Source organism: Talpa europaea, assembly GCF_964194135.1.
Source record: "Talpa europaea genome assembly, chromosome: 4".
Lineage (NCBI taxonomy): Eukaryota > Metazoa > Chordata > Mammalia > Eulipotyphla > Talpidae > Talpa > Talpa europaea.
The window spans coordinates 128,855,185-128,874,604 of NC_140070.1; the positions used below are offsets into that span (position 1 = coordinate 128,855,185).

Genomic DNA, 19,420 nt, shown 5'->3' on the forward strand with positions numbered 1-19,420 from the left:
CCAGAGCCAGAGCAGGGAGTAGAGCAGGCAGAAGGACCGAAGTACACTGCTGAGGGGAGCAGCGGGCGTGGCAGGAGAGGTCTGCGCGCCATGTGGGACTCTCCTCCGGTGGCCGGGGAGCAGCCGGGGATCGAACCGGCGCTGCAGAGGCTGCGGGCAGCTTCGCAACCCAGCGCTCAACTGCTGCGCCACCGGGGAGGCCCTATTTTTTTTTTTTAAGTAATTTTTTAGCTTTTCTAAATTTTTGGTATTACCTCCTTATTTCTGGTGTTGTTTTCTCACATTATTTGGTACTCTATCCAACTTTTAGGAAAGAAATAGTCTTTCAGTCTTTAGCTAACTGCTGCATCATTTTACTTATTATTTTGGTTAATTATCATTTTTGTAAAGGGTAGTCATAACCTTTGTTCCTTACACACACTATTACCTAATTTCTTAAATTAATTTTACTGTTTAATGGTTAACTCAGAATATTCCTTTGACTTCCTGCCTAGCTGTGACCTATGTTTTGATATCTTAATATTCTCAGTGTTAATATAATTTTGGAGTTATCTTTATAATTTTGGGAGTTATCTTTATTTTTAATTCCTATTTTTGCTTACATTATGGTCAAAGAATAGAACCTATTTGACTCTGGTCTTTTGGAATTTGAAGTATGTTTTCTTAGTCAGTTTTTTTAAGTAGGTTTTCACTGTCAATTTTTTAATAATAGCCCGTAAACGTATATGTGTATGTTTGTTTTGTGTGTGTGTGTGTATATAGATACTTATTTATATTCTCTCTAAACTCAACCTTGTTTTAGAGATAAGACCATTAAGACTTGGAGAATTATTTAACTTGTTTTATGTTCCAATTAGTAAATGGTATACCTAGCTTTCAGAATCGGTTCTAGTCAACCTTGTCTTAGAGATCATTGCCTCCATGGTATACTTATGTTTGTGTATTTGGTATCTTCTAATGGGTATCTTCTAATGTATAATACAGTTCTATCAAAATAAGGTCTGTAGAAGTTATATAAATATGACTATATAACATGACTTAGAAAATTCTAAAATGTCTAGGTAGAAATTATTTGAATCTTTAGACCTGAATATGACTTTAAAAGAGAGAGTTAAACTAGTCAAATTAAATTTATAGATAGATGGGTAATGAACAAGAAAGGACATCAAGCATGTGGACAACTCAAGAAACAAAGGAAAGTGTACACATGTGGGGAGATGAGCCTGCAATAAGTGGAAGGAGTTTTGTTGAAGAGAAACAGTAACATTGCAACTGATTAGTAGGGTTATATTAAAGATGGCAAGTATCAAATTTCACTTTGTATAAGTGTGCAGTAGTTTCATTGCAGTATCTATGATAATTAACTTAAATATTTACCTTGATAGGCAGCCAAAAATTATGGAAAGGGCAAACATAATTCTAGAACAGGGTTCTGAGCATAGAGTTTGAAGCAGATTTACAATTCAGCTATATTAACTTTATTCATAGCAATAGATAGTGTAGAATTCTGTTAGATATAGCAGTATGGACTGTCTTGTTAAAATGTGAAGAAATAGGTATGATTGCATTATATTTTAAAAGTTCGTAAAATTCATGAGAAGGAAATTCATAAATAGGAATGAATTTAAATTGGTAAAAGGTGGGGTTTTTTTGTATTTGAAAAATTCTAGAAATTAGTTGTTATTTCTGAGGTATATCTAGTTATTTTAAAAAAGTAAGCTCAAGCAGCAGTAGGTTTTCATTAAATTATTACACTAAAAATTCAAATATTATTGAACAATAAGGAATTCATTCTATGAGAGCTGCAGTCACAGGACTTGCTTTTTTATCCTTTAAGTGTAGGTTCTTAGCTGAAAATTAATTATAATGATTATGTATTCATCAGCCAGTCATTTTCTTTAAGATATGAGCATTCTAGGGAATTACATTTTGATTGTAGAATTTGGATGTTAGAGAAATACATCAAATAAGTATTAGAGAACACAGGATGGGGATTTTTAGTATCTGGGTCTTATGATGCCTCTGAATAGATTTAAACTTGAGCTCTGACTTTTACAAAATTACTCACATAGTAAGTGTAGATGTATTGTTTAATTTACCACTACTAGTGTGAAAACAAAATAAACATTTACATAGTGAAGGGATAAGGAAGAGACACATGTGGTTGGGTTTTTTAGAAAATTAATTAAAACAAATGGAACTTAAATGTACTATCTCACTTGTAATACTTTCAAAAGGAAATTATATTTGAATGCAAGAATAATCAGTTGTACTATTGATGGATTTTAATTGTTAATTAATTTGGTTAATTCTAATTAACCAAAACTGTCATTTTTTTGCATTTTCTAGGCAATTAAGTTGGAGTATTCAAGGTTGGTAAAATTGGCCCAAGAAGATACCCCCCCAGAAACAGATTATCGTTTACATCATGTAGTGGTCTACTTTATCCAGAACCAAGCTCCAAAGAAAATCATTGAGAAAACATTGCTTGAACAATTTGGAGATAGAAATTTGAGTTTTGATGAAAGGTACTTTCAAAGTATGAAATATTCTTGTGTTCAAATGTGTCATTGTCTTTTTATGCTTTCCCTGTGCAATTTGTGAATATTTCATATACACACAAAGTACTACTACAGTGAATAAACCACAAAATTTTATTTTACTTCACTTGATTTGAATATTTTGCATTTTCTCTGTAGTTTACAATCATTATCTTTAAAAGTTTGAATTTCAATTGTCAATCAAGATACTGAACTAAGCAAGAAAAGGATATGCAGATGAGTATAATATAATATACTACCTTTTTGGTACTTAAGATTTTAAGGAAATAAAGAAATTTCCACTTCTGCACTATGGGTATTTCAGGTCAGATAATTCTCTGTTATGGAAAGCTAACTTATAATTTCAAGGCTATTTAGCTGTTTGCAGACTCTACCTGCTAAATGCCATTAGCAGCCCCCATTGGTAACAACCCAGAATGTCTCCATATATCACCCAGTGCCTTCTGAGGGAGCAAAATAACCCTGTTTTAGAATACTATAGAAAAGTAGTCAGTCATATATACAAATAAAATCATCCTCTGACATAAAGAAAAGACTCAAAATTATTAAACTAATTTTAACAAGTGTTTTCACTTAGAAACGACTATAAAATTATTTACTAATATTAAAAGCTAAAAATTAAGAGAAAATATTTTAAAAATTTTAGGCCTTAGGTAAAGATCCAAGTTAGTGAGAGTTATTTTAGAATATAGAAACATTTATATGCAATCTTTGTACTCATTGTAATCATGTCTTCACTCTGCAATAAATGATTATCTTTTTATAAATGTCTAAAAAGTAATTCAAAGTATGTGTAGCAGAGGAAAATCTGAGGAAAAAGCATTTAGACCGAGATTGCTGTGAAATGTAGAGTCAAGTGAAATAATACAAATAAATGTTTTTGAGCAATGTGTGCTACATGGTAAGGACTCAATGAATGTTGGCTATTACTATTTTTATTAATAGTATAAGCATCACTTATTTTGTGTACATGACTAGAAATAGAAATGCGACAAGTCAGAAATATTACTAATTATAATCACCATTGTCTGGGGTGTCAGTGGTCTTCTGGCGCACATATGCTGCTTAATTTGGGAAGGTTTTTATGGAGTAATCACATTAACTTTACAACCTTTTGCAATTATTTATCCTAGGAATTGCAAATAGTCAATTGTTTGATAAGCTAATTTCTCCTATGCTTGGAAGATAGTAAGATGGGTGTGATAACTAAATAAATTTTATAGGAATTTTTTAACCAACAATTCTGGTCATAAAAATCCATTGGAAAAATTTTCATTCTTACCAGAAATGATAGGCACATTGTGGATGTCATTTTTCTTTATACTGTGGGGAAAAATAAGCTGTAGTATCTCTTGAGCTTTAATAGGTACATGTTATTTTAAAATCTTACTTCATTTTTACCCCTGTGTAGTCTTTATTAACAGAATGTAATTTAAAAGCCAAACGTAAATACAATATTTGAATTAGAATTACTGATGCTTCTTTGTATACATTATAACAATCCAGCACTGGACTAAGAAACACATCTTTCCCTTAGTGGTATTTTGGAGTTGTTTCCTTAAGAGTTTTGCTCAGTGCAATTGCATTTCATTTTCACGTGTTGAGTAGTTTACTTTTGTGTAACACACATTTTTCAGTTTTATGAATTTTGCCTTTGATTTGGGAATACATTTCTTTTATTTGAAGGTGTCACAATATAATGAAAGTTGCTCAAGCCAAACTTGAAATGATAAAACCCGAAGAAGTGAATTTGGAGGAATATGAGGTAATGTGACCTTTTGAGAGGTTGATTGAGGAATAATGTAGTTTACTGACCTTCCTTTTATTTCAGCATACTAAATGCATGAGAAAATGAAGCAGAGAAGGCTGAATCAAATAAGCTGTCTTACATTTTTACAGTTAGAAAGTTATGATTTCATTAATAGAAACTGCATTCTTCTATGTTTTTCTACACTGAAGCGATGCTGTATTTTTTCTTTGTTTCATCCTATTTTTTGGGGGGATAGATAGAAGTTTGTGTAATCATTGTATTCCATATTTATTTGCCACTATTGAACATTATTGTGCATGTGAAAGAAAACACAAGCACTTGGTCATACTTACATTGATTTTTGAACACAAAACTCTCTTTGTGTTAACCTTAGCTTTAAATAATTAACAATTCAAATACTTAGCATGTCTTCAAACTTAAATTTAACTTTACATACTGCCTTTTTTATTTATAAATCTAGGAAATTTTAAGTTGCTTTCATAAGTGCATGTGATTAATATTTGCTCCCATTTGCAAACTTTAATTACTTCAGATTTCCTTAGACAAGTAGTGTAATTTACTACATTTATAAATAGAAGAAACACAGAAAGAACTCATTATTGATTAAAAAAACAAAACAAAACACCCTTGCCTAAACTGGAGTGTGGGTTAAGAACTTTAGTCTGGGAAAGAAAACAAAACTACAACAAATTAATTGTATAGAATTGTGAACACTGAACGCTTTCCTTTTATGATCAGGAAAAAAACAAGGGTGTTTGTTATAACCACTTCTATTCTGAATTGTACTGGAAGTTCAAGGAGGACAAAAATAAGCAAAATAAAAGATTGGAAAAATTTATTATTTTCAACTTCATAACTAAAAATTATAAAAATAATAATCGATAAATTTGTTAGAGCTTTGCAACATGTAAGCCTATGTCAAATACTGATTTCATTATACCTGTAACAAATTATCAGGAAAAATTTTCCTGAAGTATTATGGAAATGCAAAAGGTCTCAGTCTAGCTCAGACATTCTTGAAGATGATCAAGATTTACTAGAAATCAAGACACAATAATAATTGTTAAGAATAGTTAAGAATAAATTAGAACAATGCAGAATAGAAAACCCAAAATCATAGCAAATAAATGGACATGATATAGTTCACAGTTGGCAAGTAAATTTGTTGCTAAATCTACCCATGTCCTCAAGATTTGTGTTACATAAGAATTTATTTTTATTTGTGATTCTAGTCAGGGGTCAGCTTACTTTGGCCTATAGACTTAATCCAGCTCATCATCTGTTTTTATACAGTTTTATTGGTCCACAAACCATTTGTTTACACATTTTATGTAGGTGTTTTCACACTATAAATTGCAGCTTTATGGCCTGCAAAGGCTAAAACAAAGGCTAAAACTGTCTTGTCCTTTACAGAAAAAGTTTACTCATAACTTCTAAGGCAGTTCTAGTAACAGTTGAGTGGCAATTAGAGTACTTTCTCCAGGAAAACTTAACACTTGCAGACAAAATTTACCTTTATTATTAATACCTAGTAATAATATGAACATTACAACTAAAACTTTGAAATAAAAAACACAGTGGTTTTGTTTATATTAAAGGGAAATATAGTTGGCCAATAAATGTGTTGTTTCCTACTTTAATTTGCTTATGATAACGTGTATATAAAAGCTTTAACACAAATCCATCAGTATTTCTTTTAGATTAATCCCATATTGATTTTCAGTTATGGTTTCCCTTGAATCAATTTCCTTTATTTGTTTATTTTAAAAGATTTATTTATTTATACATACAAGAGCTGGGGTACAGGCCAGAGATGCAGAGGGTGAGAGGATTCACCAGAGACAGAGTAGGGAGCAGAACAGGCAGATCTACTGAAATACACCGCTGAGGGGAGCAGCGGGCGAGACAGGAAAGGTCTGCTGCGCCATATGGGTTGCTCCCTGACTGGCCGGGGATGGAACTCATGCTGCAGAGTCTGCGGATTGCTTCATAGTGCATTGCTTAACCCCTTGCACCACCAGGGAGGCCCTGAGTCAGTTTTCTTTAAATTAAGAAAAAATTCTGGGCCTCCCCAGTGGCACAGGGATTAAAAGTTTCAGTGCTATCAAGCTATTGCCAGCCATTGTGGCATTAGTTCAATCCTGGCCAGAGAGCAACCCACATAGCACAGCAGACCTCTCCTGTCTCGCCAGCTGCTCCCCTTAGCAGTGTATTGCAGAAGATCTACCTGTTCTGCTCCCTACCCTGACTCTGGTGAATCCTCTACAGCCCAGTTCTTGTATGCATAAAAAAATAAATCTTAAAAAAAATTAAGAAAACATGCTGATCATGTTGTTTCCTAGTTACAGCTTCATTACCTGCTGAAATAACTGGATTTAATGTAAGGAGGGGCAGTAAAATGTAAATTTTTCACTGTATCTCAGATCAATAGCCTGTTGAGCAGCTATATTTAAAATAAAATGTAATACAGATTTGCAGAATTAAAAGGTTTAAATGAATCTATTACACATTTTCTTTTTCTTTTAGTTCCTTAAAATTTTGCATGAAATAACTGTCTAAGCTATGTTTCATACTAGAGTTGTAACTTCATTCATCCCTCAGATTTAGCTTAGTTTGACATAGATCTATAATAGTATTTTAATAATATACTTTTATCCTAAAGAATTTTTGAGAGATAGCCTGATTATTATAGCTTGTACTTCTGTTCTAGTGAGATATTTGTTTAATTCCTAATCAATGTCCAATAATTTTTTTTTTTTTAATAGAGGCATGTTTTATTTATTTATTTGTTTTTGTTTATACAAGCACTGGGTACAGTCAGAAGCGCGGGAGGGTGAGAGAATTCACCAGAGCCAGAGCGGGGAGCAGAGCAGGCAGAAGGAATGTCCAATAATTTTTACATTTATTATTATACTAATAAATAGCCTTTTGTGTATCAAACATTAAAATCATGATTAAGTCTGGTTAATCTTTACTTTGAACTCTGCTTCTGCTAACTCAAATAATTATCAGGGCAATATTATTTTTTATTATGAACATTTTGCATTGTAGTTTTAATATCTTACTCTTTATTCTTTTAATTTTCTTTCACCTACAGGATTGGCATCAGGATTATAGGAAATTTAGGGAAACAACCATGTATCTCATAATTGGGCTAGAAAATTTTCAGAGGGAAAGGTAAGGCATGTGGACATATGAAAGAGCTTAATCTTTGTACTTAATTCTAACTAAAAAGTAAAAAAATAAAAATTTGTCTATGACTTGACCTCTATTTTATATTTATACTATATATTACAGTAAACTTTTAATTTTAAAACAGTTGAGCTTACAGAGAAATTGAAGTTAATTATGGTGACTTTTTATATACTCCACATCCAATATATTTTCCAATTTAATTAATTCTATATAACTAATACTAGTGTCTCTACTTTAATCAGCTCTCAAAGACTACAGTTAATGCTTAGGATGAAACAGGATTAGATTGAAACCTAGGGGTTTGCTGGGGACCAATGAAGAAGCTTGTAGCATAACACATGGAATTTCTTGCGTTTGCTAATATCTCTGCCTTTAGGAACCAGCCTTTTTCATATTCCTTCTGGGTCTGATTCTGACCTTAGCTCAGAGACAGTGTTTCCAATTTGTCTTTCTGAACATGTAAAAAATATAGTTGTAGTAAACTTGATCACTTCTCTTCTTAGCATTTTTAACTGATATTTTTAACTATTATAATTTTAATTATTATTAAAAACAAATTGATATTGATCTATTTACCATTATAGATTATTCATCAGTCTGTATTTATTTTTCAGTGTTTATTAATTAATATTCTTTAACATTAAATTTCTTGACTAGTGACTCTTTCCAGAAAGTGCTGTATTTTACATGTTTTGTCATAAGGAAGCCCAGTGAAAGGGATATTGAATTCTTTCTCTTTCTGTTGTTAGAACCATGTTTTCTAACATGTGCCAATTAAATTTCAATGAAAAATTGAGCTAAAATTTAGTGTCTCAGTCACACTGGCCACATTCCTAGTGTTCAGTAGCCACATGGGACTAGTGGCTATAATATTGGCCAGCAAAGATGTAACACTTCCGTCATTGCACAAAGTTTTGTAAGACATTGCTGCTCTGTTTCTTGATTGGTACACAGTGCTATCATTTTTACATTTTTCAGATGATGATTTTTACAGTAATGTTCTGGATAACTGAAAAGAGGTGTGTGTGTGTATACTTAAAAATGTTTTGTCAGTGTAGTTGACTTTTATGAAAATGAAATACTAATGCTATATGTTTCTTTTAATGTTTAAGTTATATAGATTCCTTGCTGTTCCTTATCTGCGCTTATCAGAACAACAAAGAACTCTTGTCCAAAGGCCCATACAGAGGACATGATGAAGAGTTGCTATCACATTATAGAAGAGAGTGTTTACTAGTAAGTTTAATGCACATTATTTTATCAGTCTTATACTGGGTAAATTTTCCATGCCCATATGTAAATGATGGACTTCATAAGCTCTTTTCAGGTAAGAGTCATGGTGATGTCTGTAATCTGCATCTCATTATCCCTTCCTTATGGATCCTAACTATTGCAGGTATTAAAACAGAAATGTTCTTAAAATGAAATACAGTAACTCAGATTTCTTGTTTGCTACCACTCACGTTTGGTAGAAGAGGAGGAGCTGGGTAAAGCATGAGGAACTATTATTGCTATTCCTGAAAAATAATAAATTTTTTCTGAGTTTTAAAAACAACAGTATATTTGATATGCATGTCATCAAAGGTTTCATTGTCATACAGTATCTTTTCACTTACTCATGTATTTTTCCTCATGTATTTCCACTAATGTTGAAATATCACTGTACATATTTTAACAATTTTTGATTTTATTTCTGTTATGTGCATAACTTTTTCCTAAGAGACTTTTCGTGCTACAATAGTTGAGATTCTTTTTCGTGATTGCTGTTTGTTTCAGTATGTTTAGGGACATACATACGTTGTCTTCAGTATCAACACAGGTATTTTTATTTAATTAAAAAGGAGTAAAAAATTCTTATTTTTCCCCCTTGCATTAAGAAATTAAATGAGCAGGCTGCAGAACTGTTTGAATCTGGTGAGGATCGAGAAGTAAACAATGGCCTGATTATCATGAATGAGTTTATTGTACCATTTTTGCCCTTGTTATTGGTGGATGAAATGGAAGAGAAAGATATAGTTGCTGTGGAAGATATGAGAAATCGATGGTGTTCCTATTTGGGACAAGAAATGGAAGGTAAGTTTAAACAGTGTTAGTGGACATCTGAGATATTAGGATTGAAAGCATTTAGAATTAAATGTTACTTATTTCTATCTGTTATTTCTGTAATAGATGCACAGTTACATCATTATAGTTTTCTTATATAACTTAGCTGTGCATATTGCCATTACCATTTCTATTTAATCTTTCCCCCCATCACAATTATTTTACATATTTTGAAATGAAACATCAACTGACTACTCCAAATTAATAAATCCTAGTGAGAACAATCATCTGGTAGTTTGTCTCCCTCTCTTTCTCTTTACTTATATCTGATTGTTTTTACTTACAGCTAATCTCCAAGAAAAGCTGACAGACTTTCTGCCAAAACTGCTCGATTGTTCTACAGAGATAAAAGGTTTCCAGGAGCCACCAAAGTTACCTTCCTATTCCACACATGAACTCTGTGAACGATTTGCCCGAATCATGTTGTCCCTCAGTCGAACTCCTGCTGATGGAAGATAAACTGCACATACTTTCCCTAAACACACTGTATAAACTTTTTTTAGTTCTTAACCCTTGCCTTCCTGTCACAGGGTTTGCTTGTTGCTGCTATAGTTTTTAACTTTTTTATTTTAATAACTGCAAAAAAACAAAAAAACAAAATGAATATACAGACTTTGGCCAGACTGCAAACAATAAAGCTGAGAATCGCATGGCGCTCAGACTTTGTTTTAACCAGAGAACTGATGTATAGTCACAAATCTGATTAATTTTACCATGGCTGGCAAAACAGTGTTTTGCCACCTTTCTGTTCCAGTATTACTTTGCTTTTATCTTTATCTGAGCTTTCCATTCAGTCTGGATCCTTCCATGACTACAGCCATTTAAGTGTTCAGCACTGTGTACGATAGATAATATTTGGTAGCTTGTAAATGAAATTAAAGAATAAAGTTTTATTTATGGCTACCTATGTGTTTGTAAGTAGGTATATTGTATATGAGTGTATTATTTTAGCTATATAAAATGAATTTTGTCTGGGGATTGTACATGATGGGTGATGAATAGATTAATAAAATCCTTTAATTTTGCTATAATGTTAGCATATTGTAATTTGCTAAGTATTTGACACTTAAATATATATTTTTTACTAAGTTGCTAAACTTAGTATGGCACCTAAACCTGTTTTGAATTCAAATCAGGTTTTCACTGAAATAAGCAGCTAATGTTTAAGTCAAACCACACTGAAAACTTTTAACCTTTTCTTAGATTAACCTTTTATTTTTTTATGTATTTACAAACAATATAGCAAGGTGATTATTTTGAGAGACAACAGAAACAAGTACTTGAATAAGGGCTATTTAATAGTAAAACTTATAAGATATATATACACACACATACATGCACATGTATACACACACATGTATTCTTCATAATGGAGGACAATGTTTTGCATTATTAATCATTCTATTTTTGTAAATTGTATATCACTTTAATTGAAAATGTTCTCTACTAATCAATGCTGTGAAATGAAGTTGATATTGTTGAACTAGAAGCTATACTATCTTACCTGCTTTCATTTGCCTCCTTTTAAAAAAAGGAAACAGGAAAATGTAGAACATTTTGTAGATGGAATTGCTGTTTATGATTAATAAGTAATATTGTGAATGAAAATCAATGCTTTAAAGGTAATCATGTTACCAACAACCTATTTTTGAATTTATAAAAATTGCTTCATAAACAATACTTTGTTAGCATAGTAAACTATATCATTATCTAAGTGTGTGTGTTATAGCGTCGCCAAAACTAGTGCTTTTTTTAAGTGCCTCTGACAAAAGATCCTGGATGAAAGAGGAAGAAGGAAAATACTAAGCTACTATATGATGTGTCTTAATAAAGGGATCTTTGTATTGGTAAGGTATTAATAACAACGAATGGGTCTAGTCCCGACGTAAAGTTAGATTTTGCATATTGTAGCTATCACAATTATTTTGGTATAGATGTTTAATCTCTACTGAACAGTTAGTATTCTATATTGGTTTTTAAGTTTAGAAAAGTGTGAAAAGTTTAGAAACTTGACCTATATCATCGAAGCTTTTGTAAAGTATCTTCAGTATTTTGTGATGTTCTACCATAAGCTGAAGTTTTTTGTGTTTATATTTATAATTGACCATTGAGACGTAAAGTGCTTAAATACCATATAGAAAGTACTCCTTTCAAAAGGGCACATCCAGGGAATTATATGTGGCTTTTATGATGCTGTGAAGGTAAGTGTTAATATTACATTTACTTTGACTTTTGAAAGTCAGTTTACTCATTCCTGGTAATCTGAAGTGCTTATCTTAAATAAATGACCTTTCCAAGACCTAGGGAAACAACTTGTTTTTCTATTAGCTTTTAATCTAGTCTTACTATTTAGGACTGAGAAATTTCTTTACATTATTAATTGAGTCAAATACAATTTATAGCTAGTAATCCAAAACTGCATACCTCATAGAACTGTTGTCAATGGCAGATTTCATTTTAGAGGACTTTCATTTTTAACATTGTACTCCCATCCTATCCCCCAGAGTTGAATTTAAATAGCTAGAACTTCAGTTTTGCCGGAACTTTATGTATATGTAGGGTTTAGGGAGCATGTAGCCATGAGTGAACCTGTGAAACCCCATAGATATTCTCACATTTAAGATACAACACTGACCGTGCACTAAATTACTCAAAATATTGTATCTAGACCAGCAGTTTTAGCATCATCTGGAACCTCACACTATAACTTGATTCATAAACTCTTATTAAAGTGATCAATGTCTTAACAAGTTCTTCAAATGATTTTGATGTCTGCTAAAATTTGAGAACTATGGCACTAAATAAAACTCTCAGCCCTTTTTAGACACCTTAACTTGGTTCTGTTTAATTTCCATTAACTTGTGATCCTGTTTGTTGGAAGCTTTTTTTGTGTTTCACTTGCAATTCATAGGGATTGACTACAAATTATTTTGCTTAGTTTTAGGTTTAATTAAGAATGAGATAGATTTTCTACTCCTATATGTGGCTCTCTGGAAGTCTGAAATCTTGATTTCATCATTCAGAATTATTTACCTCTGTCTTAGGGTCCTATTGTCATCCAAAGTACAATAACGTGGATACTTGGGGGGAGAGCCCTGAATATGAATACCCTAATGTGTAATCATTTTATTAAATGTTACTTTACATCATTAGATGAAATCCCACTTGTTGTGCCCAGGATAGCTTCATCTAAAATATATGTAAAAATCTTCTAAGACTGCCATTATCAAAATACCACCAATTAGGTGGCATATATTTTATCACACTTCTGCCAGCTAGAAATCCAAGGTCAAGGTGTTAGCAGGTTTAGTTTCTTTTGTTCCACACTCTCCTTTCTACCCCCATTCTGTAGGTACTGCTGTTAACAATTATGGCCACATATTTTCCATGTTCGGATAAGTTATGTGAGTTATGCATATAAAGAGTGCTGTTTTTGTTTTGTTTTTTAATTTTTTTTTTTTTGTGATGGGGATAGAGTGGAAGTGGTGAGGGTCATTGCTTTTACAAAAATGAAATAACCATCTATTTTGTAGCCTTTTTCTTCCATCTGCCTGTACTTTCTAGCCTTCAGTTCCTTTTTATCCTTATAATTAGCTTTGATCGATGACTTACAATAATAAAATAATAAAAACTAATGAAACAGTAAATGAGCTATGATGGAGGGAGCAGTCAAAGCTATATCACAATGTTTTTCTGTTCTTCACTTACTGGACTTCTCCTTCCTAAGTGGTAACATGTTCAGACTGAAGCACCAGGCTGCACAGGGCCAGGTCCCGGCTTCGCTGCTGGCTGCACTGACCTCGAGTGAGCTCGTTCACTCTGTTGTGCCTCAGTTTTGTCATCTAGAAAATAGGATTACATTATGATCTAGCTCATTGCATTCTTTTAAATTAAAGAAATAGATTTTCTCTATATAAGTGTTTAATACTTGTCAGGGATTTTCTACAATTTAGCACTTGGTTGCTCTTGCTCCTGCTCCTAATTTTTACAATCTGCTTTTCTGAGACAGACTTCTTTGGTTTGCTCACTTTCTTAGCTAGTCCTTGTTTGCTCCTCTTTCTGCTCCTTATGTATCAGTGTCGTCACAGTGCTGGCCTTGGCCCTCTTCTCTACATCTTTCCTGAACGGTCTTGCGTACTAGTCAGTCTTCCTGTACTGCCTGCGTGCTGATGATTCCCTAGTCGGTGTTTGTAACCAGATCTCCCTGGTGAGTTCTGTATTTTGTCTCAACATACATACTTGATTGTTTCTTTAAACATCCAAAAATAAATTTAGTACTTCTTCCTACGCCAACTTTCTTACATTTCCTTTGTGAATGATACAGTAATCTAGCAATGGAAGATTGCAATGCTACATCTATTTCCCATGAATTACCAAGTGTTAACAAGTAATTTTTTATTTTTTAATACGTTGCCTATGCATCTTCTCACTATTACTGTTGATGAGGTCTCTCATCTCTTAATTTGGACAATTGGATTTGTCCCTACATGGCCTCGCTTTCTCTGCTCTTCCATACTGTTGACAGAATAACCTCTCAAAGATATTTTACTTGTCTATCTTTCATTGCTAGTTTGAGCTCCTTTAAAGAGAGATAGAGAGTACCTCATTTTTTGTAACTCCAGTGCCTGGCTACTTCATGAGATGCAGTCTGCAGGTTTTCTAGCCCACCAGTCACGTTAAAACTGCATTGTCCAATACGGTAGCCACTAGCCACATGCAGCTGTTTAAGTAAAATTTAAATTCTGTTAAGTCATACTAGCCACATTTCAAATACTCAGTAGCCACATGTGACTACTGGCTACCATACTGGACAACCCATTTTAGAACATTCCATTACCACAGAGCTGCTCCAGATCTTTAATTATGGGGATGTTTTCCTGTATTGACACCCCTTGAATATTCAAACACCCTCCAAAGTGTTAACTGGAACAAATTGACTGTTAACATTTATGTCTCTATCTTAATCCTGCATTAACCACTCTACTAGTCTGTTCTTTTGATAACACCTGTAGCAGTATGTGACCCTTAGGAAAGCCCACACTACGTAGTTTAATATAAGATGTGATAGAGACATTGGAAGTGACCCACAGATCCTAATTGCTCCTGGCAGTTGCTATTCCTCAGGATGGGAAGCAAAAGGGGAAATGTTTGAGTTCAAAAATAGGGGTCTTCATGGAACTGGTTCTCCAACCTGAGGAGGTACATCACCCTTCTTTCTACTTCAGAAGATACAAGGAAGGTCTAAAAATTCTGAAAGTAGTTAAAAACTACTTTCCACAGGAATCAACTGTCATAGTGAGATCAGCACTGCTATGGTTAGCAAGCAAAGAAAGAAGTGAAGTAAATACTTCACATTGGCAGGTCCCTATAGGGAGGATGCCATGGGAGAGGTTAGAAAAATGTATTTTGCAGAGTCCTTTCTCAGCATCACAAAGAAGATGATAGAAGGTTGGAATTTGAACTGAGAGACTAAATAAAGAACCAAACACTTTGTTTCCTCTTAAAAGAATCCTTTTATCCAAAGATGTTAATCCCAAGATAAAACTAAATTTTCAGGACTGTTTATTATATACTATAGTATATAGTATCGGGACCTCAAATTGTACTAGTTCTGATTGAAATCTTAGTGTTCTTTCTACAATGAGATTTTTAAATGATGTTTTTTTTTTTAATTAGCAGTGGGAGGATATGCATTAATATGAATGCATGCCCATCCATTGTTTCCCACATTTATACCTTGTATACCATTCCACATAATCTGCCAGCTAGTCTGTGTATAAAAATAAATATGGAGACAAAAGCAATTATCTACTCACTGTCACTGTTAACATTTTGGTGTTCGTGCTGCTGGACAACCTCTGATGCATGTGCAAATTTATACATACACAATTGTAAATGGCTTTCTGAGACATTTTTTAAAATGCAACAAACAGACATTTCCAAAAAAAAAAAGATGTGTATATCTACCTCTCTAGCTACTCTATGGTATTTAATTATAAAGATAATGTACAATAATTTATTCATGGACATACTATATAGCTGCTATTTATGTCTGTGTATATTTTAATGCCTTTTGTCTTTGTGCTACATTTCTAGAATGTATAAATTTCTGAGCTACTCACTATACAGATTTTTAAATTTTGAGCTAAATTGTCAAACTGCCCTTTACCAATGCTATTCCCGATTACACTGCTGCCACTAATGCATGAGTGTTTCCACATCGCAGGTTCAACATTGAATATCAGTTTTTAATAATTTTCAGTGAAAGCTAGTTCATTGCATTTTTTTTTTATTTTCATGACTGTATTTTATACTTTGGCTGTTTGTATTTCTTGTATAAATTACAGACTTAAGCCTTTGCACTTTTTCTTTTGCCTGTTCATGTCTATAAATTGTGATAGTTCATATTAGAAATCACTAATCCTTTATTGCATGCAGTGCAAATATTTTTCCTTCTGTCATTTATTTTTTGCTTATAATATTGTTTGATGACTATGTAACCAGATCTGTTGATCTGCTTGATAATTTCTGCCATTGATACATAAAAGTTTCTCCTGTTCATGATTATAAAAGATACCCATGTTTTCTTCTGATATTTTTTATAATTTTGTTTTTATATCAGTCTTTAATGAAGTCAAGTTATATTAAAATAAAGGGTGAGCTAAAGATCAAAATTTACTGCCAAGACTATTACATTTATGAAATAATTTTTTTCCCTTACTCATCCAAAATGTATCATCCACTAGATAATAAATTTTATGCAATATTTTTAAACAATCTAGTCAGTTCCTTTTATCTTTTCTCTATTCAACTACCATTACTAATTTAATTACTGTTGTTTTACTGTTGATTTAAAGTATTTTATAATACATGTGCAATAATATACATGTTCTTATATGTAGTATTACTCCCCAACACAGACACTACTCATTTTTCCCATAATTTCCCATACTGTTTTTACACATTAACTTTAGAATATAATCTTACTTCAGTTAAAAATTTTATTGGCTTTCTGATTGTAAGTACATTGGCTTACATAGATTGCCATAGAGAGAAATTTTGGCATCTTTGTTGAATCTTCCTTTTCGAAAAAGATTGTCTATTCTTTTATTATATTCATATGTCTCTTAGTAGAGTTTGGTTATTTTTACTTGTCTTTCACTCTTGGAATCATGTTTTTATGGTATGTCATCTTTTTCCCACCTTAAAAAAAGATGCCTTTTAATATTATAGAACAGCAGGTCTCAAGTATTTTTTTTGTTTTAGGGCTAGTTTGTATTCAAAAGTTATTGAAAACCTAAATGAAATTTGTTTGGGAAGGTAATATCTCTTGGTACTTCTTAGATTAGAAATTGAATCTATGAAGAGTTTATATTATAAAATGTTAAAATAGCATAAAATTTATTTTAGCAAAAATACTGTATTTTCTGCCTGTTCTTTGGCATGCTTAAATTTCAAGTCTGCCATGAAAGGAAATGAGGTATTATAACTGCTTTACAGTCATCATGACACTTAAATGTTGTGATTATACTTCCACATAAAATTAACTTAAAATTTGGACTAGAAAGGACTAAAAATGGTAATTTTAAAAATAGGAATCAGTTTTCAAAGTAATCAAATTCCAGTTCTAACTCTTTGGATCTTCACTATGCCTTCATAGTCCTGGAAGTTTTGCCCAGTAAAAATTGATCCTTGCTTGTGTTATACCTTCCTTACTCCAAATTTTGAAAATGTCTCCACGAGGAAAGCTTGTGTGATGTATTTCACTGCCCTCAAGTATGGCAATTTTACACTGTTCATTCTCCAGCCACCAAAAAGAGTTGCTTCATGTGTTTTTATGGTTTCGATGACAAGACATGTATTCTGATACCAGCTGTTTCATTATGGCTAAATCACAAAAGGCTATATAAATCTATGAGCTGCTAGTGTAAAAAAGTAAGATATTGGAATAGAGTCATGACCCTTCAACTAGTGGGTTTCTTACCACAAAAGAAACAGGAAATAAATTTTTGGCAAATGTAACCAAACTAAGATTTCTGTCCATCAAGAGAAACCCTTAAACAGCAAAAGGACAAGAAAACATAGTGTGAGAAGATATTTGCAATGTGCAAATACATATACAGAATGAATTTACAGCTTGGGTATGATTATGATGTATTTTCTGAGATGTTCCCATATGCTTTTTTCATAAATAATAAACAGGATAGCTAATGAAAAATTCATGTTTAACAAAACTAGGTGACAAGTCATTCTCATAAGGAGGAGCCAAACTATGGGCAACCACAATATTTTGGGGGACTATTGCAGGCTTAGTTAGATATGAGAAGGTAGCAGAGTTAAAGGGGGGGGGAGAATTCTGTGTCCTGGAACTCCCTCAAAACAGGAATTGCCAATAAAGATCCATAAGAGGAGAAAATTTCAGTCTGATTTGACTCTTCTGGAAGGCTCCATTGGCTTCAATCTATGGATGAGTAAAAAAAAAAAAGTGGACACTAAGGTGGATAAAAAATATCACAGAGTGCTGAGGAAACCTAACCCTCAAGGAATTATAAAATGCTCAAAAACTAAGCTTTTAGAAGGGCAGAGGTCATCCTGAGGAAAAAGTTGCTGGAAATGGAATTCCTGTTGGAAAAGATCTAACCCAAAACTTTTTCAGTCATCTCATTTGCATAAATTCCTGCTTTTGTGGTGTACCAAAATGACATTCCTGCACACCCAGTAGTTAGCTAAGTTCAGATATGGGGCCCATGAGGCCTGAAATGCTTGATAATACCATTTTTCCCAGTGCCCAGTTTCCTTGGCAAATGGGTATTTTAGGGAATTATGACTTGGAAGTATGTATACATCTGCACCTTTGAGAACTTTCTCATGGAGGTGTCTCCCTTTTGTTCAAGTGGTTCTAGTTTCTCAAAACTAGCTTAAGTTTTGGAATTGGTTGAAAGGCTATTCTGCATTTTGGTAATTTAAAACAGTTTTCAGCTTTTCTTCTTCAATAGACTACTTAGCTTTTCAGTCGTAGGGCACCATGACAATTAGATGTTGCCAAAGATGAAACCATTCCAGTTATGTTGGCCATGCTGCTCATTAAAGTAACCATGCCCACCTATCTTTTCTAGTTCAATGATGCTACATGGCCTCTCCCTTTCTGGGATCCTAACATTCCCCTTGAATTCAGAAAACCTCTTTTAGAACAGCAGTTCCCATTGTCATTTCTGGTACACAGAGAATAGCTGCAAGAGATCTTCAAGATAAACCAGTGACTGCTAATGTTTCCCAAGAATTTGAAAGGCATTATCTTCTGGACCCTGCAGTGAACATAACAAGTGAGTAGGTCTTACAGAAATATACTCCATCATTGGACCTGCCCTACTTTGGTTAAACTCTGTATATAGTATACCAAGTAAGTTCTGGCATCTTGACTTCATTCAGTGTCAGTTTCAGTCCACCAGCAAGAAAGTTGTTGAGCCGCTATAAGCCATTGAAATTAGTGATTAAATCCATAGTCTTTGCTTAGGGTTATTTGCCAAATCCAACATTATATTCCTTCACCCTGATTAAATGTCCATTCTCTCACACAATCCTCAGGTCTCTCTCAAAGTAAATTTGACAGAATTTCGAATTATTTTTGATGGTGCATTATCTCCTCTTGGGTCACACTATTTATTTTAACCTTGAAAACCTCTTAATCTGAATATAGACCTACAAGCAATGAGAGATGGTAAAATGTAAGTATTGAAGAGGATCATCAGTTTCCCAGTGGCATAGTTAGCTCAGATGAGGCCATTACATG

General features: G+C 33.0%; 1 protein-coding gene across 4 annotated transcripts in view; it reads left to right on the forward strand.

The window, feature by feature from the left end:
* The window catches only part of USP25 (ubiquitin specific peptidase 25), a gene marked incomplete at both ends in the record, with an annotated part of 108,903 nt that extends 98,814 nt beyond the window's left edge, over nt 1–10,089 (forward strand). For all 4 annotated transcript variants that reach the window (XM_084232510.1, XM_084232511.1, XM_084232512.1 and 1 more), the window contains 6 exons: nt 2,350–2,528; nt 4,248–4,326; nt 7,430–7,509; nt 8,640–8,763; nt 9,405–9,600; nt 9,917–10,089. In XM_084232510.1, the coding sequence (XP_084088636.1) occupies nt 2,350–2,528; nt 4,248–4,326; nt 7,430–7,509; nt 8,640–8,763; nt 9,405–9,600; nt 9,917–10,089 (831 nt within the window). The remainder of the gene's footprint in view (nt 1–2,349; nt 2,529–4,247; nt 4,327–7,429; nt 7,510–8,639; nt 8,764–9,404; nt 9,601–9,916) is intronic.
* Nucleotides 10,090–19,420: the final 9,331 nt, after the last annotated feature.